Source organism: Symsagittifera roscoffensis, chromosome 4, assembly GCF_963678635.1.
Source record: "Symsagittifera roscoffensis chromosome 4, txSymRosc1.1, whole genome shotgun sequence".
NCBI lineage: Eukaryota > Metazoa > Xenacoelomorpha > Acoela > Convolutidae > Symsagittifera > Symsagittifera roscoffensis.
This window is the reverse complement of record NC_087065.1, coordinates 71,061,345-71,083,162: the sequence shown is the minus strand read 5'-3', so window position 1 is coordinate 71,083,162 and position 21,818 is coordinate 71,061,345. Positions and strand designations below refer to the sequence as shown.

General features: G+C 32.5%; 1 protein-coding gene across 6 annotated transcripts in view; it reads left to right on the top strand.

Moving 5' to 3' along the window:
• LOC134845151 (cell adhesion molecule DSCAM-like) overlaps positions 1 to 5,177 on the top strand; it is a 45,702-nt gene extending 40,525 nt beyond the window's left edge. For 4 of the 6 annotated variants that reach the window (XM_063862028.1, XM_063862027.1, XM_063862026.1 and 1 more), the window contains 5 exons: positions 1,302 to 1,616; positions 1,982 to 2,050; positions 3,502 to 3,558; positions 3,846 to 3,902; positions 4,615 to 5,177. In XM_063862028.1, the coding sequence (XP_063718098.1) occupies positions 1,302 to 1,616; positions 1,982 to 2,050; positions 3,502 to 3,558; positions 3,846 to 3,902; positions 4,615 to 5,054 (938 nt within the window). In that variant the 3' untranslated portion in view covers positions 5,055 to 5,177. The remainder of the gene's footprint in view (positions 1 to 1,301; positions 1,617 to 1,981; positions 2,051 to 3,501; positions 3,559 to 3,845; positions 3,903 to 4,614) is intronic. The other 2 variants (XM_063862029.1, XM_063862031.1) reach the window with 2 other exon arrangements.
• Positions 5,178 to 21,818: the final 16,641 nt, after the last annotated feature.

The window sequence follows — 21,818 nt, the reverse complement described above, 5'->3', positions numbered from 1 at the left end:
TTGTCCCAAATTGGCCAAAATGGCAATCTTTAAACCCCCATAACTTTACGAAAAATGATCACAGGTGAAATAATTTTTCAAATTTAAGCTCAGGACAACAATACATTTTGAATGATATCGCGTGTTAATTGTCCCGCATTGGCAATGTTTGAATCCCCATAACTTTACGAAAAATGATCACAGGTGAAATGTTTTTTTTTTCCAAAATTTCGAGCCCAGAACAACAATACTTTTGGAATAATATAAAAAATGTCAAAAATTGATATTTAAAAAGTCGAAGTTTGTCTTGTGAAAAAAAAACAACCGAGCACAAATTATTCCGTCTTGTTCTTCGAAAGTCAGAATAATAAAATCAACCTTTGGCTGTGCAAGTGACAGAATAATCAGAATAAAAATATTTTCACAAACATTAGCACAGATACAGCTGAGTTTTGCATCACTTGCATACAATGTTGATGAAAATGTAAGATAGCTGATTTCTCCGACCGCAATCATTACTGCAAAAAAAAACGTTGAACAAATCAGTTTTTTTCCAAAAAAACTCGAAGTGTTTCATTTTTTTTTGCTTTCAAAATGCAGGCTTATAATTGTCAACAAACGAAAAAAAGGCACTTCTTTAAGTCGTGTGATTTTTTATACTTTTTTATATGAACTAGTAAGATTTGAGTTTCAAAACAGGATTTAAACTTTTAAATTTCCGAACGGAATATAAATTAACTATTCACCCAGTTTTGTCTAACTGGATTGTTTGTATGGAAAACTGCCAATCATAAAAGATTCTGGAAAGTAAAAGAGCTCTATCGGGATGTATTTTTTTTTCAAAATTCAAAAGTTGAAAAACGTTTAACAGAAGTCAGTTCGTTTTTTTGGTTCCTGGAGTTTATCAACATTATTTTCCACTTTTGATTGCGTTTGTTTTAGAACCTGATTCACGCACAAAAATGTTTTTAATATGGCACCATCATTGCTCCCTTCAAGTTTTCCCTGAGCTACACAAAATTGGATGCAAAAACTGCGATGGGAAGTTTTAATTTGGGGGCACTGCAGTATTTTATTACAGTTTCGAGCTGAAAAAGTAGATTACAATGCCCTTGCTAATTGGTAGGGTTTAAAAGTAAAAAATCATAATCATGTATTTTGGGTAGTTGTTTGGTTCAGGAATAAGTGGTAGGTTGATCATTTGAACAAATTATGTTTTTTTCTTTATCCCCCTCCCCACCTCTCATAAGCTTCAATTTTATGACAAACTAGAAAAACAAAAGAAATTACATTTGCCTTGCATCATGTATTTATCACTTCAGAATCGTCGGCTGATATGCAGCAAAGCGCATCCACCGGTAACTTCGGGTCAATCGGGGGGTATGCCACGATGCGGACCTCCCGACTAGTACAGCCGCCGACTAACAGCACCAACCCCGTCGTCCCATCCACGATCGGTACCCAAATGTTTTCACCTGCCCATACCAATGATGTTTATGGCAATCAACCCCACGTGTCTACGATGCCCCATTCGCAGTCTAATTACTTTGAGTTGCCTCCAAATGGCGCTCAAAATACAGTCGCCGCCCGGAGAACCCAGAGTGGAAGAAATTCAATGGACAGCAATGCTAAATGCGGTTGGTGTTTTTAACATTCTAAACAAAACAATCGAATTTTATTATTTTGATTGTTTCAAAAAAAACTTTTAAATACGCATAAGTTTATCTCTTAGTTAAATCATTTGCTCATGATTCATAATTTGCTCATCTGTTGGCCTTAGACTTGGCAACCAGTTATTGGGCTATTATGAAGATTATGCAACGCCAAATTATCAATTTTCTCTCCGTTAATTTTTTCAACAGCTCCTGAATTTTTGAAAACTTTTAATTTTTCTGGTAAAAAATGTGTGTTCATATATTCCAAATTGTTTCAATTTAATTCAAAGTTCAATTCCAAATCTTATATTTATTATTTACAAGCGCTTGATTGATGGACCTTTTAGCAAGTATGGACGTCTCGCAAATTATTTGGTCGCCCGCTAGGGTCAAGACATATAGACCTCGACGCGCAGGTATTTTTAAAAGAAAAAAAAGAAGCGGCATCATCACAATCGTATCAAAACAAACAATCAATGACAACTCACTTTTTGAATTTTGGAATGTAGAAACGTCTCCAGACATTTTATTGTTCCGATTTTTGAAGAAAAGGACAGAATTTTTGTGCTCGGCCTGATTTTTTATTCACACAAACTTCGATTTTTTAACTAGCCATTTTTGACATTTTTTCTTTTTATGTATCATCTGAACGCTCTCGATGAGTTAAGCGAGTTTCAAAATGCCAGTTGGAGATAATCAACGCGCGATATAGCTCATGCTTTTAAAATGTAAGCGACGATTTAACCCAGCTCAGAAACTCTTCCAAATTAAATTGAGGCGCACTATTTAGTCTTAGTATTCCGAGTTCCGAGAAAAAGGATATAATATTTGTACTCGTGCTTTTTTTCTTCAGACAAATTTCGGTTTTATAACAAAAAAATTTTCTTATCTTTTCATTCAATCTGAAAAGTATCGACGTTTTGAGCACAAGATATTTTACTAAATTAAATAGTTTCAAATTGCATTAGAGCAATTAATTTATTCTTAAAAACACCAGTCAGCAAACGTATCAATTTCTTTTTTTTTTTGAAGCGTGCGGAGGAACAAAAATAAGAAACAAGATTAAATAATATCGTTTTTTTTCTCAATATTTGTTATTTCTTAACCAAAAACTTTTTTGTTGACGGCAAAAGTCAGTCGAACTACTTTAAGGCAATATAAAAGTTGTTCTTGAGTTTTTGAAAACTATTTTATTTTGAACTGACACTGAAGAAATCAAAGATAGCGCGATGCTGTGCAAGTAGCACAAAGTGTTTCGACAACAAACAGTTTAAGAATTGATGGTTTTTTCCAAAATTTCCCGTCATTCTTTTCATAGAAAAGGCTAGTAAAAGCAAATGAAACTACTAAATAACTGCATGAAAGAGTGCCAATGAATAGATTATATATTTATATAGCTTTGAGTTTTTGAAGGATCAGATCTCGAACTTTTCAGACCACGTTTTTCTCTACACCGAGAAGTTTCCACTTTTTCAACTCACCGTTCCAGGTTTTTTGATTTTTTTGGAATCCTAATCATGGTTGAAACGGCTTTAATACAATATTACACTCGACCCTTACAAGTTTTATTTAAAGTAGTTAAAATCGGGAAGTAGAAAAACGCTCTACGACATTGTTCACGCCCCTAAAAAAGCGATAGAAAGAATAACGATGAAAAGTTTGAATAAAAAGGCTAAATTAACCATTTTGCGAAATCAGAATAAAAACCTCAAAACTGCGTACGCACTTTCATTTATCATTTTTAAACTAAAACAAAAAGTTTTGCAGAAATCACAATACAGACCTTTGCAATTAAGCGTGCACATAAATATTCATCATTTTTCCCAGAAATTTCATCTTTCTTAAAAAAAACGGTTTGCTAATTTAGAATTGATCGAGATGACTCAACCTCTCTTTTACACCCCCGTCCATGTCAAGTCGAAAGGTAAAGGACAATTCTGGTCAAAATCACAAGTAGAATAGATAAGATAGCATTCAACTTAACGCAAGGTGAAAATTCTGTGATGTTTCGAAACGAGAAACCACTTTATTTGTCACAAATTACTAAATTATGACCTTGGGTCATATTTGAAGCCTGCAACGTTAACCTGAGATGTTATATAGCAAAAAAATATATATTAAGTAATTGAGTTTTAATCATATACAGCATTAGACATTTCATTTTCAAAGAAAAGTAACTGCAATTGGTTAATTTTTCCTAATTTTTTGCAGAAATAGCACAAGTGGCGACGACATTCCTGACGCCCGTTCACGTCTGGAACTCACAAGGTTTATAATAGTTCAGAAACTAGAGCTAGAAACGCTAAAATATCCATCAAGCAACATCTGCGTCACCAAAACTATAAAGCACAATTTCTAATCATAATAGATTTTTTTGTCATTAATTAGTTGATATTTATCTTGAGAGGAACTAATCAAAACTGTCAGAAATTCTAAACAAGCAGATGTATTTTTTTCTAGCCAGCCTATATGCTTCTAATTTCGTGCAAACGCATCATAGAAGAGTGCCAAGTTTTCCAGGTATAATCACGCGTGAAGACCCGGTTGATCACGGCTTGAAGTTAACCTTGACGCTTAAAGACATTTCATTAAAGTGAAGTTGCTCTGTTTTGAATTCAATTGAAAATTTAGTAGAAGGGTCTTCTGAACAACTGATTCCCACGTTTTTCGCTTACACAACCCAAACATTTTGCTTTCGGGTTTCAATGGGTTTTTATTCTCGATATACCGACTGATAAAAGATATGATTTAAATATCTATGTGATAATTAATTTCTAGCATAACCTTTTAAAGCATCAAAACCTGAGTGATTTTATCACAACCGTTATAAATATCTAATTATCTTTCTCCACATTTTTCATTCACCGCGTTACTAAGAATTTTTGGTTCTTGAGATATGAATATCATGCTTTATTGACCATTATCTGAATTAGAATAGAGATTTTGAAAGTTTTTTAAATAAAAAAAAATCATTTTTCAGCGGCAGTGTCGATGGTAGCGCCACCACCAGTGCCTCCACGAGACCCGATCGGACAACGCGGAAGCACCACAGCCCTCATGTTCGGCTCAACCGAACTCGCTTTCAACTCACAGCCCGTACTAACTATGGGTCGCCTACCCAGAAGCCATTCAACCACAGTAAACGGCATGTTAGCCCAAAACAGACTGTTTTCTAACCCGAATATAAACGCAACGTGCAATTGGCAATACCAGACACAGCACGGAGATCAAGTAGCTTTTATCGACGTCAACCAATTGGAGAGCAGTATCGAATTAGCCAATCAGAACGCTGGAAACTTCAGCCAGTTCAAGTCAACTCCTGTCGCAAAAATGAACATGAAGAAAAACACTGTAAGAAGCATAAAAAGGAAAAGTAGTTACTCAATGAAAAACTTCGACCCAGGAGAAACGAACTCTTGAAAAATTTTGACTTTTTGACAATCATTGATGCTTAAATGTGCCATATCGCAATAAAATATCAATTAGTTTAATTTCAGGTAACTTTGCAGAACAATTAGCAATTTTTACGTTCAGGGTTCCTCACTGCAGTTTTTTTAATTATACTTCTTTTTTGTTCATTCATTCATTATTTCTAAATTTAAAGTTCAATTTCTTAAAGTTTTCTTTTCTGTTCTTGTAACTGGTAAGTTTTTGCTAGCTAGTAGAAAAAATAGTTCTCAGAAGAAAATCTTGTCATAAAAACACCAGCAACTTTATAGTCAGGCTTGGAACTTGTGATTGTATAGCCAAGCTTGGAACCGTTTTGTTATTTTTACCTCGTACTAAAAACTCAGATTTAATCGATCTTTTTTCTATCTCCATAACGAAAAACTTTTTGAATTCCGTTTAAGATCGAACACTAGAAAGTTAAAAGAAAGTTAGAAGAAACTTATTGTGAGCCTGCAAAAAACCGTTAAAAAAGTAAAAAAAAATCACTTCAATTTTTCTGCTGCACATGAAAAATAGCGCTCCAAATGCGGATAGATTTTCAGTGGTGATTTTTTTTTTCTCATGATTCGGCAGTAGATCCGTGCCAAAACCTGGTCAACAGCACTGAAATTTATCAATTTTTGGCAGTTTGAATCCTTTTTCAGCTTGGCACTGTTTTACTTCGGCACTCGGCACTGCTGAACGACCCCCCCCCCCCCCCCATAATGGAGCTTTTTTGGAGGGAGGGGTATTCTCATGACAAAGGGACCGAATGAAGGAAACTTTTTAGCCAATCAGAATCGTTAGACGTTCCTATTGGCTGCCTTTCGCACAAAACCAAAGGCATTACTATCAGAAAGTAAATTGATTGCGTAATAACTCGTGCAGTTATAGAGTTTTTTCTTCAGTCTAATTTCAACACCATCCCTTGAACTTTAAATCGATCATCATTTTTGCCCAACCTAGCCCGTAGTCCCAACCTAGGGTAGCATCAGAAGCAAAAAAATGGTTGTGGGGGTTAAATGGGCATTATGCATCACTTTGTAAATGCGATTAAGGCATTTCGTTCAATACACTGTTCCGAAAACTGCAAGGACGCGTCTGTACAATAAAAACTGCTTTTTAGCAAGAAACAATGAGATCTAAATTTACACATGCTTCTATCCTAGCATGCTTCTATCCAAATCCTTAAATTATGCATGTTAAGATAGTTTGTTTTTAGGATGCCAGGACCCATATTCTATCTTAAACAAGACTGCTCGTATATCAGGGCAAAACCCTGAAGATTCCGATTGCCCCCTAATCCATATCAAACAGTTTTTGTGAAAAAAAATTTGAAAACTAAAGATTTTGAACAATACCAAAAAACAAGTATGGAAATTTGAGTCGTACGAAACTATTACGACCGAGTAGCTAGCCTCAAATCAATTTAGAGCGATTTTGTCTGCGTCATATTTTGCCGGGCATATGTAATTCGCGTTACGCTTTCAGGATTATAAATTAAATTTATAAAGCGCGCATAAATTAGTCCAGAGCATAGCCAAACTGGCAATTTTCAAACTCCCAAAAGTTTTCAAAAACGATCGGAGGTTCTTTTTAAAATTAATTTCAGGGAGTCAATATCTTCAATTGCACATATCTTTTTTTTGTTAAAAACTATTATTTTGATTGCCGAAGTTTAATTGAAGAAAAAAAACTGCTCCAAGCATAAATATTCCCTTTTTTTCGAAAGTAACAAAGGAACAATAACGTTTCGATGAAACAAAGAGCTTTTATAAACTAACCGATCACATAAAACAAAATTGGAGAACTCAAACACATTTTGCTCAATTTAAATTTTTATTCAACAGAAAGTGAATAGAACATAAGTTAATTAGAACTTCACCAAAATTGGTATTCGAAATTCAAAACCAAAATTTTACACCAAAAATGGCTCATTTTGGCTGTTTCTAGTCAATCATAAATTACGCCCAAACTATCTAGTTAACATATTAAAAACTTATATCAAAAGTAAGTTTTTACACAGTTAAAAAACCTTCTAGAAGGATATGTTTTCAAAGATTTGTTTAGAAGAATATATATTTTAGCTTGATATCCAAAAAAGGATATTTTTTGGGTTTTTGGAAATTTTTGGAGATTTTTTTTGTTGAGTTTTGTAAGAGGCTTCAATTGATATAAGTTTTTTATATATTATCTAAATATTAAAAAACTGGTATTTTCAGAATTTTTGGAAAATTTTGTAGAGTTTTTTTTGGAGTTTTGTTGAGCTTTGTAATAGGCTTCAATTAATATAACTTTTTTATATATTACCTAAAAGTTTTGGGTGTAAGTCTTTATTAACTAAAAATAGCCAAAATGACCCATGTATGGGGATTAATTTTAGTTGCAAATTTCAAAATTATGTTGCACCATAACATTTTTCTAATCAACTTTTATTATATTCATTTTTTGTCTAATCTTAATTTAATTTAAGCGATTGAACACGTTTGAAAAGTCGAATTTAATTTTTTTTTTTGGATAATTTATATCAGCACTATACAAATCTGTTTCTCGTTCATTTGTTACATTAAAGTTTTAATTTTCCTACTCATTTACGACTTTTTTGAATCCCAGATACTTAAGGAGAAACTTGAAAGTTATTTCAGACCAATTTATAAAAATTTTCTTATAGAACTATTTAATGAACGAAAAATTATCCGGACAAATTAACTTCAAAAATCTTTTTTTATCAAAACGATTGCAGCTGGCTTCGTTTTTATATACAAAAAGGTTGTTCAGTGTGACAGTCTACTGCATGTTAACTATTTTACTAAATCCTGCTTTTAATTCTACTTGATGCATAGGTTCTAGGTGTTAGAGCTTTGAAATAACATGAAACGTAGTTCGTATCATCTTAATATGAATGGGCAAAATTTTATATAATATATTGGATAAAGTATAAAAGAGCCGTCTGCTTGTAAAAAAGTTGATCATTCTAGTCAAGGCACAAGTTTTCTGGGTCAACACAGGTAATGATGCGTTAGGCTAAATAAAAATAAACATTTCAAAAAAATTTTGTACATGCGATTTACAAAATTACATAAAAAATCATAACTGGTCACCTTGACCCACTTTGATGAGTTTTTTTTCTGATATAGCCATTGCAACGACTATTGTGTTTGGTGTTTTGTGCAGCTTTTGTTATTTTTGACAGAAGTGTTTAGTCTAAAGTCTCAACAAAAAGGTTCTTGCACTTCATTCTTTTGTTTTTCTGAAAAAAAATTGAAAAAATAAATGTGAATCCGTTCAGTATCTTTCACTTTATACCGTCGTTTTTACATTAACTATTTATCTCTGCAGTAGTCACGTTAAATTTTGAAATAAACTTGCACTGCAAATAATATGTGATTAATTTGATCGTCAACATATTCGAAACAGTGTATCTTCAAGTACATTGCAGCATGCTCATTCACTGCATCGGGATAGCTAGAGATTATCCAGCATAAGAACTAGCAAGTTTCTGGGATTACTATCATAGTTCAAAACTGACACAAACGAGCCTAATAAAAAATTATATTAAAAATGTCAACCAGTTGATCATTTTATTTGAAACCACTGTTTTTGAAAAGTTGGAAAAATTAAAATTTGTTCAAGTAAAAAATCTTGAATTTCAAATAGGTAAAAGGTTATTGGAAATCAAGAAATTGAAGCATCTCAGTGTTTTGCATGGAATGCGTTTATCCATACTTTTTGTCTTGAAACAAAAAAAGATTAAGATCATTTGATTTAAATTGCGTATTTTGGCACTCCAAAGGCAATTTCTTGACTACTGACTGGAAGCTTTCATTGATTTTTTAACAAATCGCTGTCTGTTTTCTATATAGTTTGACAATTTTTAATTGAAACTTCCCCAAAAGTTACAAGCGCTCATTTTTTCTTTAATAACTGACGATTAAATGTATCAAAAGTTTGTTGAAAATCAATCTTGAACTTGAATATAACTTCGGGAAGGTATTGTTCTGACTCACATAGAAAGACTCTGCAGGAAAGTCATTTAATTCGGTGGAAGCAAATGGCTAGGGTTTAAAGCAGCGAGAACAATGAGCATCCATTTTTAGCTCATCTGTTTCGTTTTCAAACTAGTTCATCATCTGTTCCCTTTTGAAATTAGTTCATTTATCCATCTCTACTCAAAAGGTTTATCACATTAATTTGGTTGATTTTTTTTTGTGATTTTTAAAGAGAAATTAAATCATAAATCAACTGTCAATTGCTGTATTTTGAAATTTTAGTTGTAATAACCATTTTTCAAAAGTTAGGATTCGAATCTGTTGTGTTTCTGCTCCTGCAGGTTTTGATGCACTCTTCATAAGTGATGTACATGTTTAGTCGTTTGGGTGCAGAACAAACGATTGGGCGACAGTCGTTGTCTTGAGGAATGAAATGGTAAAAATTAGGATTATAACAATAAGCTTCAGGTCCGATATATTCACATGTACTATTCACGTAACGGTGACGACTTTCATCTTTAAGACCAGAAAACTTCTAGATTTTATCAGAATGAATTTAACTGAAGATTTTCTACCTTTAATGTTATATTGTATGATGGTATGGTATTTTCGTTCATTTCACCGTTTGAACTTAACGTTATACATTTGAGCGCAATCAAGGAAATTTTGAAACAGCGGGTCATTTTTGCAACTCTAAGTAACCGATCGCACGATGCAACTCTAAGTAATTCGTACAACTTTCAGTTTTAGGCACACACGCGAATTTACTTATTGACCATTCATTGAAATTATTTCTGGAGTATTTGTAATAGAGTTAACATTTGCCATAGGAGTGGATCAAATTTGTATTCGAGGGGAGGGGTTTAAAATAATCCAAAAGTTTGTTGATTTTGTTTTAGGTCGAAAAAACTGATTGTTCCGAGCTCTTCAAAAACACAAAAAAGACCCTATTTTGCTGATATTTTTCTGCGCCGTGCGCAAATTGTTAAGCAATCGAACCAAAATATCAGTTTTGCGCTTTTTTTGAAAACTTGATGAAAAAATTGCATTTTTTGGCGTGCCCTTTGCCCTCAAGCGCCTAAGACTTCCTTCAAAGGTTTTAGTGTCGGTCTAAAATATTTTTGAGAGCTAGAAAATAGCGCTACAGAGGTGACGGAGCATTGCATGCCGAGAAGGTCGAACCCCTGGGAGGGGGACGTCAGATTTCCCGCCCCTCCCTAAATTCACCACCAATTTGGATTAAAATTTCGAAAAAAAAAGAAATAAATGAGATTATTGAAATTTTTGAAATTTAATAAGCGAAAGTCGGATCTCTCTTTAACTACCCCCAATCCCGAATTGGCACCCTTTTAAGGAAATATTTCAGCGGTTAAGCATTTGGAAATTTTGTACTTAGTGACGAGATCCCAAAAGTCTTGTAGACTTGTTAGAGCAAAAGTGACTTCCGATGGCTGTGAAAGAAGCATAAAAATTTTCAATTGTAGTATTGAAAAAAAAGTAAACAGAAATTTTTTCCAATCAAAAAATCAAAAAATGTTGTTCAAAGACAAAGACTCTTTAAATTGTTTCATTTTCTTGATCAGTAATCATGAACAAGAATTCGCTCACAGTTAAATGACATACATAAACTTTTTACGCTGAGTGGAAATTTAAGACAGTTTATAAAAATTAGATTTTTTTTTTAAAAAATTGAAATTGGTTATGTAAAAGTTTAAAATGCTAGACGCCTTATAACAGACAATTTGAGTCTACTGGCGATCTACCAAATAATCTGTATTTTTGAAAAGAGTACATAAAAAGTGATTAAAAGTTAGATGTAATTTGGAAACAATTTATTATGATGATTATTATTATTAGTGTTATATTATATTACACGAGCCAAAAAAAGAAAAAAAAAACGAATTCAAAAATGAGTGATTTTATATATTTTCAACCCCCTGGTGAATAAATCTGAAAAAAGGGAAACCAGTTTTTGTTCTGACTTTCGAAGAAAATGTTTAATATTCATGCGGTCTCGATCGGTTTTCTGTCTTGGTTTTCTTGACCTTGTGCCGACGGAACCCTTTGAAGAGTAGTAGAGATCCAAAAGAGCAATAAAATACTAGGATACTTGAGATCCATCGTGGGAAGAATTGTAATAAGTTAAATTTGAAAATCACACTTGAATCTAAACAACGAAAGTGAGTTAAGATGAGTAAAGTTGAAATATGAGCCAATTGCTGATGGAAAGCCAGGAAAATTAAGATCGCTCTATTTTAACACTTGTTTGAGCGACTAACCTCCTAAAGTTAAATTATTTTTTTTGTTGAATCTGTATCATAAAATGTTTGCTGCCCTGAAAAACTCCGACCGGCTGGTTTTTTCAAACAAATATCAATGAACAAAAAAGTATATTTTTTCGCGGATTTTGGCGAAAAAGCCACGAAAATCTTCAAAACCTTTCGTCGGCACAAGGTCAAAAATAGATAAGCTACACAAATTAATATTATTACATATTATGTATTACATAATTCCAATTCTAATTACCAATTTTTCTCCAAGATTCTAATGCGCAAAATTACCAAAAAAAAATTATTAGTTTTTGGTTCTGTCTCCAGTAGTAAATGCTAACAAATATCAAAAATTCATAAAATGTGATTTAGCATCACAGCATTTCACAGGTGTGAGATCAGTTTCAAAATTGCTAACACAGGTTGACTTCCACACAGTGAAATCATTTGTCATATAATTCCTCTTATGAAGTCTATGAAAAAACTGTTGTCATACATGAAAACTGTTGTCAATTGAATGGAAAAATTGTATGAACAGAATTTTTTTCAAAAATTGCATTTCCTTCAACATTCAAAAATGTTTTTTTTTAACTAAAAGGCGAGTGCATTCAAAGTTGAGACACAGAGGCTTCGCACCACTAGCGATAGAACACAAGCATAAAAAAGCTTGTCGAAACAAAATTTTATATGTTAAAAAAACTAGGTGCACCAAAAATTTCATGTCAAGATAAAAATAAATTGGGTGCCTAGCTAAGGCTGCAGTTATGTGTTTGATATTGAATTATATTGCTATACTGATGCAGCACGAAAATTGGGGTTTCAAAAATTAGACTTTGCCCAAAACTTAAGTTGTTTCTCTACTAAAATAAGTGCGAAGAGTGAAAAAATTCGAGAAAATCATTTTTCCCAATGAGATAACGTTTGTTTTACAAAAAATCAAGGAGTTGCCGCTTCTGTAGCAATCATTTTTGCAGCTGGTTCTTTCTTTTGATTTCTTCATCTTAGATTTTATTCTGTAAGTGTTAAAAAAATTCAAAAAAGATTCCAAAAAACGGTCAAAAGTTCTATAAAACTGTCAAAAAGATTTCCAAAATCCATGAGTTTTTTCCCGCAAAGAGTAGGTTGTGGCCATAAGGTTTTTCTTAAACCAATTGGGCTTGGTCAGTGATAAAAGTAGGCTTTCATCAAGCTAAGATTTTGATTAAACCGATCAGAAAAGATTTTGCATGATGATAAGTGAGAAAACTCCAAAAAACAGTCAACAAATCATAAATTTGAAAAACTGTAAAAAAAATTTTGACTTTTTGTAAGGCCATATTTTTAGTGTCAGTAAAATTTTGGAGTAGTCGCATCAGCAAATGAGGTCCCCACAAGTTTTAAACTCAGCCTTAAACTGGTCATAAAAAGTTTTAAAACGACGAGTTCATCCCAGAATTTTTTTTTAATTTAAGGCTGTTGATTGCACATTGGACACATAGAAACTAGAAACATCTAGAGTCTAAAAGAAAACAAAGAAAGTTTTTCAGCAAGTGTGAGAGGGCTAGACTGAGAGGGCATTTGGTGAGCAAATTCCGACACACTATCTTTTTACTTTTATACAAAAAATTAGCAGGTCGACACATCTCATGCGAAAGTATCTAATTACGATTTATCCCATACCATTTCATCGCAATGGACACAAAAGCTTCTGCCATATTAGCCCACCTTACTTAAAATATCCCATGAAGATTTAAAAAACTGATTTTTGAATGTATTAATTACCAAGGAATGGTGCATATTTCAATAAAGCAATTAAAAAAAGTCTCAACTCAGCTGCCTCAATTAATTTGAGACGCCACATAGAGATATTGGTAAGGGCAAAAGACTCTTTTCTGCGGACTAAATTCTGTTTTTCAAACTGTTGATGGAGTCATGATTGACAAAATAGTGATAATGAAATACAAGGAAAAGATATATTATTACACACATAGCACCAAATGACAGACTTTATCGACGGCAAAAGTAAGCAAGGCAAACCCATGTTTATCTTGAGTGCAAACGAATTTACTCTAAAGCTAGAAACAAAGCCTGCTGGTTTCTGGAGTTGTGCAAAATGAAGTTCCCTTATATGCCCAATGGTTCGTATAACTTGCGACGACACCATTATTTCTTTAAATTACGTGCACAACCATAAGTTTAACCCCAGTCTCGTAGAAGCAAGGCTGTTGGCGAGTCCGCTCCAAAAAGCAGTAAAATTCTGAATCAACCCTGTAAGCAACCTGTTAATAGCAGCTAGCCTCAAGACAGCTCTCATGTTTTTATAGGTTAGTTGTTTTTTATGCAATAATTCGCTTCCTTCTATAAACAATTTTTTTACTGGAAACCCGGGCTGCCCACCATAGAAGATAATGCGCAACCATGCACATCCATGCATGATTTGCATGGAAAATGATTAATCATACTTCGCCCATACATTGGTTTCGAAAACCCTCAAAATAGCTTTTTAACGGAGTAAAATAGTAATAAAACGGTTTCTCATCGTTATGCAAGCTGTTGGTAAAATATCAAAAATTTTCACCATGCAAATCATACGTCGCAACATATATGGTGCTACGTATGGAAGAGATTTTTCACCAATTTTTTTTTCTCTAGAAAACCGTAAAATAGAGGTTAATTGACAAAAACGACTGAGAAAAAGTATCTCTAGTGCAAAGTATCCATTTAATAAAGTTTAATTTTTTTTCTACCATGCAAACCATACGTCGCACCATAAATGGCGCCATTTATGGAATCGATATTTCCTTACAAAGACATTTTTAATAGAGAAGGCAACAGCACAACCAAAATTGACAAAATTTTCGTTTATTTCGAGGTTCATTTGCATTTTCAAATTTTGAGGGGGTAAGCTGAGAAGATACTTTTGGAGAAAAAAAATGCGTGAAGATTGGTGAAAAATGTTTTATTTTCAAATTTATGAAAATTTTTCTCATTCCGGAGCAAAGCTTTATTTAGTACGTCTTGAATCGAATTACAAACAAAACTCTGTTTTAAACAAACCGTGTACGATTGCCACAAGATATTTTAAAATTTGGTTTTTTTTTTTCAATAGTAATTCAATTAAAAAACTTAAAACAATGTTTCCACAGAAGAAAAAATTTAAAAAAATTATTGAAATATTAATCAAACTTAAAGTATTCTGTTGCCCTATAGGTTTTTTCTTACAACGTGCTAGGGATTGAACTGAGGTTCAATAGTTTATTTGAAACAATCACCTTTTGAGGTGAATATTGGTTTAAAAAATATTGATCTTTTGAGGTTTTTTAAACTTTCATCAACTTGAAAGCAAACCTTATCCTTTCATCAGATACCTCTGAGAAGGCAAGCTCGAATCTCACAACAGATTTTTTTGGTTTTGGAAATCAAATTTGTTAGTGCTTTATTCTAAAAAAATCAAAGCAAGTTTTTAAAGAAAAAAAAAAGAATTAAAAACAAGCAAACGAGTCAATCTTAAATCTTTAAGCTAGTTAATGAATTTCAAAAACTTAGATCTTTCTCATGCAACATATCATGTTTTCCTTGCCTTCAGAAGAACTAGAGTAGTTGCAGCAAAAAATATATAGTGAGGGTTGTCTTCACTAGAAAAAAGAACAGGCAACGGCCTGCATATTGAACAATTTTTTTGTTTAAGCAAATAGAAAAGTAATATATATTTTTTTCATTTTGTTAGCTTTTGTTGCGTAAAACTTATTATGTCAAATTCAAGCAATCAAAAAAACACTTGCAAATTTCAAAAAATTTCTTTTGTTATCATGAAGGTTTTTTTTTAATCTGAAAGGACCGAAACAAAATTCCACACAAAAACATCTTCGATAAACTCTCAAAAAAAATAGCAAAAACATCAAAAAAAAAAAATAGAAAAACGGCTTTTTAAAAAATTGACAGAATAAGTTAATCTCACTAGAGTCGACAAAAAGATTAATTGAAGGCTGATGAAGTACCGAGAAGAGGCACGTATTTTTTTTACTAAATCCCCTAGTAAAATGATTTTTGTTCCCAGTTCCTTCAAAATTGACGACAACTAATTTTAACTAATTGCTGGAATCTTCTGAATACTTGTAGTTCAGGAAGCTACACGAGAGTTTTTTCAAGAAAAATTTTTGGCATATCAAAAAATTTTGGTTTATTTAATTTCAACTTTTAAAATATCATTACGACACGATTTTTTTTTCTCCCTTTTTCGATGTTTTAGACAAAAAATTTATGAATAATCTTACTCTGTTCATTGTAGTACTAGCAGACCTTAAGTCAAGGGAATAGAAGACACTCATTGTTGTATTATCTCGAAGCAAAACATTTGACGTCTGCAAAACCGGAATCGAAATTCCACACAAAAAATTCTTGTTCGTTTTTTTTTTAAATCACTGGTAACAACGTTGGAAATGAGCAGAGAAACAGATTCAGCTTTTCTTGTGAAAAACAGATTCAGTTTCACTAATTCCGTTTCTTTCTACTGAGCTGAGAGAAAGATTATCTGAAAGCTGTTTAAACACAGTGGTGAGGCTTGTGTAATTTTTTCCACTAAATTTTTTTTAAAAAAAACACGTGTTTTGTTCTCAATTCTTTCAAAGTTATTGAGAAATGAGCCTAACTGTTCAAACAATATAGCGAAAGGTTTTTTCTAAAGCAGCATAAGTGTTTGATTATTAAGGGAAAAAATCAGCTAATTACCTGCATATTGAACTGTTTTAGTTGGTTTGAGTAAAACCTTTGAAGCATCATTACGACACAAAATGTTTTTTTTTTGCTTATTTTTTGGCTGAAACAATTGTCCATCAAGCTTTCGCCATCAATTTTGCAATTGTAGATCTTAAAATACTATGAAATTTTCTTGGCTGTTTCGAAGAAAAACTTTTGATCTTCTAAAAAAACGGAACAATATTTCTTCACATAAACAATCACTGATGAAGTTTTATAAACTACAGCAAAAATCTAGGAAAGAACCGAACTCCCGAATAGTATCGTCGGCTGAACTAACGTTTGTCTGAAAATTTGAGCCAAAGAAATTTTGATCAATGATGAATTACCAAGGAGAGGCATAAGTTTTTTCGATCAAATTGTCAACAAAACAGTGACATTTGTTCTCAATTCTATCAAAATTGTCGAAAATCAGCTCTCACTCATCAAAACACTGTGGTAACCACCAGCTATATCCTATTTGGAGATAATCTTTGAAAAAAAACTCTAAAAAACATAGAGCAAGAAAGTTGGTTTTTTTTCTTATGCCCAAAAGGGTACGACATTTTTGTCATTCCCTACCCAAAAGTTTTTTTGCACATTCTGGCTCAAAAATACTCAAATCTCGAAATTTTTTTAAAAACTGTTTGCTTTTATTGATAGTCTAATGTCATAGCTTGATTTTGATGTAATGTTCATTGGTAATTTCCTCCTCGTTTTTGAGTTTTTAATTTTTTAGTGAAAATGCTTTTTTTATAAAAATTGTGATTCGTCCCACGGCTTTGCTTTTTTCTCCTCTGTTTCGAAATTTTTTTTAAAACTGTTTGTTTTTATCGATATCCCAATATCATAGCTTGATCATGATGTAATGGTTTTTTTTATTTTAATTCTTTCTAGTTTTTGCGTTATTATTTTTTTAGTGAAAAACAGGCATTTTAAAAAAATCATGATTCGTCCCACGGCTTTGCTTGTTTCTCCTCTGTCTCGAAATCTTTTTAAAAACTGTTTGTTGTTATCGATAGCCTAATATCATAGCTTGATTGTGATGTAGTGGTCTTTGCTTAATTCTTTCTAGGTTTTGCGTTATTATTTTTTTAGTGAAAAACAGGCATTTTTAAAAAATCTTGATTCGTCACACGGCTTTGCTTATTTCTCCTCTGTCTCGGATTTTTTTTTAAAACTGTTTGTTTCTATCGATAGCCCAATATCATAGCTTGATCATGATGTAATGGTTTTATTTTATTTCTTTCTAGTTTTTGCGTTATAATTTTTTCAGTGAAAAACAGGCATCTTTAAAAAATCATGATTCGTCGCACGGCTTTGCTTATTTCTCCTCTGTCTCGGAATTTTTTTTAAAACTGTTTGTTGTTATCGATAGCCTAATATCACAGCTTGATTGTGATGTAATGGTCTTTGCTTAATTCTTTCTAGGTTTTGCGTTATAATTTTTTTAGTGATAAACAGGCTTTTTTTTAAAATCATGGTTCGTCCCACGGCTTTGCTTATTTCTCTTCTGTCTCGAATTTTTTTAAAAAACTGTTTGTTGTTATCGGTAGACTAATATCATAGCTTGATTTTGATATAATGGTCTTTGCTTAATTCTTCCTAGTTTTTGCGTTACTAGTTTTGACGTGAAAAATTGGCTTTTTTTGAAAAATCGTGATTCGTCTCACCGCTTTTACCGATTTCTTGCCTTGATTTTTTTTAGAAGAAACCATTTAATGATACGATTTAACCGTAAAAACAAACTACTTTTGATGTATCCTTGTTTTGTTAATTCCTTCTTGTTTCCGGATAAATTGATTGCTTTCTGAAATTATGGTGTTTATTGATTGTCATTTTTTTTTCAGAAAATTCGATTCGATGAATGAAAAAGAAAATAAGCTAACTGAATCACAGAATTTCTTACGCCAAGCTTATGTTGATAGAGTAATGGAATGGCGCGCTAGGTTTAAGAAACCTCCTGAAGTGAAAGTAATTAAAAAATGTGTCCCAATTTTGTCGTCAATCGAAATTGACGACCCGGATTATAGAATCCCCAAGTTCGCAAAAGGTTCGAACAGTTCTCAAAAGAAGGAGGTAAGTTTTGTAAATTATAACACTATCAATAACTTGTTCAAACGGTGCGCGGTATGTTTTGGAGTAACCAGACCAGTGAGCTAGCAACTCACTAGATTTTCTCCAGAACATGCTGACTTTTCAATTTTTACCCTTAGTTTATTGAACATTGTTGGGCTCTATCATGGATGTGTATATGGACACTTATGTGAGCCACACAACTGTGTTTGCCTGATAATGGAAAATCATGAGAAAAGTGGATAAACAATGTGATTCTTGTTCATAAAATATAAGTATATTTTGAGTTTTAAATACTGTAGAATGGACTAATTTTAAGAATTCTCAGCGAATTAAAAAACTTAGTTAGTTTATTTCCTCTGTGAAAGCAATTTTCTTGTACTCGGAACCGGACTTTTTTTTCCTGTAACTGCTTTTTCTTACATATAAGACAGTAATGCTAGTTTATGCTAGTCGATATACCGTCATCATTGTCTTTAACCAGACTGAACGACGTCATTACACCTGTCAATCAAATTTGTTTATAGAATCTGGTAAAAAGTCCATGTTTTAAATTTTCTGTTAAAAATTCCATGTTTACACAAGCAATGCTTGTGTTTTAGTATGAACTATCATTTTTTCCAACCTGAGTCGCAAATATTGTAGCCAAAAAATGTGTTCATTTTGAAAGCGTTCATTTTGATCAATAACCAGCTATTAAGTACAGTCAGTGCTAAGGATAATAACACAGACTATTATTGATCTGACTTTCGTAACGAAAGTAACGGAATATTTTTGCTCGGGGTGGGTTTTTTTTCTTCAGACAAATTTCGACTTTTTAACTAGCCATTTTAGACCATTTTTTTTTCATTCGAAAGGCATTGTTGTCCTGAGCCTAAAGTTGAAAAGATATTTCACTTATGATCTTTTTTCAACAAGTTATGGGGATTTAAAAGTTGCCATTTCGGCCATTTTAGCCAATTTGGGACAATTAACGCGCGATATATTTCGCGCTATTAACGCGTAAGCGGAGATTTAATCCGTCTTAGAAATCGTTCAAAATTGGTTGAAAGAAGCTTATTTGCCATAATTGATTTGTTACAAGGAGCAAAATCTATTGTTTTCTTTTTTATATGGCGTGTGGGGGATAATTTTTATTGAAAAATTTTGGAAAAAAAATTTTTCATTTTACTTTTAATTTTTTTATTTTGTTTATGTTATTACTGCTCCATAAACGTTTAAAGGCAGTCGGAACTTTCAGGGCTTTGCCCCGATAAGAGCAGTCTTGTTCTACTTTTTGATATACACTTGATTTGAAGAAATAATTACTGTTTTTGAAATGCCAACAAAAATAGCTAACATATGAACCTCTTCTCGAATACTCAGTAATATTTCTTTAAACAATTTTTACCTTGTCAACCAACAATTTTATGTTTGAAAAAAAACTGCCTGAGTAGAAAGCGCTCATATAAATTAGATGTTGCATATGTTAACGAAATTGGCCAGCAGTTAAATGTTTCGCGAAATATATCGCGAGTTAATTGTCTTAAATTTGCCCAAATGGCAAAGTTTAAACCCCCATATACAAAAAATAATCAAAGGTGAAATATCTTTCCAAATTTAACCTCAGGACAACATTAGTTTTCGAATGATACTGCAAAAAATGGCTAGTCAAAAAGACCAAATTTGTCTGAAGAAAAAACCACCCCAAGCAAAAATACTCCGCGTTTTTTCGACGCGCTCTCCCCCCTTAAAGTTAGATTATTTTGTCGCCAAAGGCGCCCTTAGAAACATTTTTGGGTCCCTCAGCCAAAATTGGATACCTCAAAAAAATCAAAGGGGGGGGGGGGGGCTTTTGGGTCGTCAAAAAGAATTTTTATTGAGATACGAGTTTCAACGCACATGAAATGTTTTCTAAAGTTGGTTGTTTAATTTCTTTTTTTTCTGCACAACTTTGATTTTTGTTTATGTTTTTATGTTACTAATTTTGTTAAACCTCCCTTCTAAGCCTACTTGCTTCATTATCTTTGCGATAAATATTGGTACTGCAATCGGGTACTAGACTTTTTTCCCGTAACGAACTTTGTCCCACAGAAGGGACAAATTGTAATCAATTTCGCCCCTTTCGCAATAAGAGGTAGGGGGGGGGGGGAGAGGAGAGACTCGTTACAAGGTGATTTGAAAGCTTCCCACTGCTTTTTCAACATTTTAACATTTATATTTGAGCTCTGATTTTTCTAATTGTGTTGCTGATAATAATATTTAAAAAACTATTCAATATCGTTTTTTTTATTCAATATCATGAAAAAATCCTAAAGTTTGCTCATTTTTGATTTTTCGTGGCTTAACTTGTGATTTCTTTTCAAATTCAGTTAATTTCCATTGTTAAAAGAAAGGCATGATCCACTATCGAACAGCAAAAGTGTAAAATTCACGAAAAACGTGACCGACTTCTAATTTCGAAAATGGAATTTAAGCATCAGATTTCCCAACGAACCAGAATTTTTACCTATTGATCCAGTTTTCTCAATTTGGGTTGGTTTTTGTATGTTTTTGGTGTTTGTATGTATGTATGTTTGTTTGTATGTATCTATGTATGTATGTATGTTTGTATGTATGTATATTTGTATGTATGTTTGTATGTATGTATGTATGTATGTATGTGTGTATGTATGCTTGTATGTATGTATGTATGTATGTATGTTTGTATGTATGTTTGTATGTATGTATGTATGTATGTATGTATGTATTTATGTGTGTTTGTATGTATGTATGTATGTATGTTTGAGTGTATGTTTGAATGTATGTTTGAATGTATGTTTGAATGTATGTTTGTATGTATGTTTGTATATATGTTTGTATGTATGTCTGTTTCTATGTATGTATGTATGTTTGTATGTATGTATGTTTGGATGTTTGTTTGTATGTATGTATGTATGTATGTATGTTTGTTTGTATATTTGTATGTATGTTTGTTTATTTGTATGTATGTATGTATGTATGTTTGTATGTATGTATGTTTGTATGTATGTATGTTTGTATGTATGTATGTTTGTATGTATGTATTAAAAACTGATTAGCTTTGCGATAAGAAAGGGTTTTGCAATCAGGTACTAGACTTTTTTCCCGTAAACAAATTTGTCCACAGGACTCATCTCTTGTGTGTGCATGCGTGTTTTTTGTGTGCATGCGTGTGAACATGAATATATTCAGCTTTTGAATAGCTGAATATATTCATGTTCTTGTCTTTTCGTTTTTTTTCCATGAAAAGTCTTATAATTGTTCAAGCTCCAAACTGCGGTTCACTCAGTCTGCTGATACGGACCTGTTGGTGTTCATAATAGCGCTGTCTAAAGAAAAAGAAGTTTGACGACTACCATTTCTTTTATTTCAGCGCATCGAAATCACTATTAAAACGTGCATTAAAATAACGTGATATCATTTTGATTGAAGACGTGCATGTGTGAAATGTGTGATGTATGTTACTTTTCAACATAAACGTGAAATCATTTTGATTCTACGATCTGAAAACGAAATTGTTCAAATGTTGGTCAATTGTGTTCAGCTTTGCTCTTTAATCGAAGTAATCGTTTTGAAACACTTCAGCTGCTGAGAAATTCCTTTATATTGTTAGTTCATTAGCTGATTACTGGAACAAGGTGGTCTCTGGTTTAGTGGTAACGTTGAGATTCTGATTACTTCAGTTTTTGATCGTAAACAAGTAATTT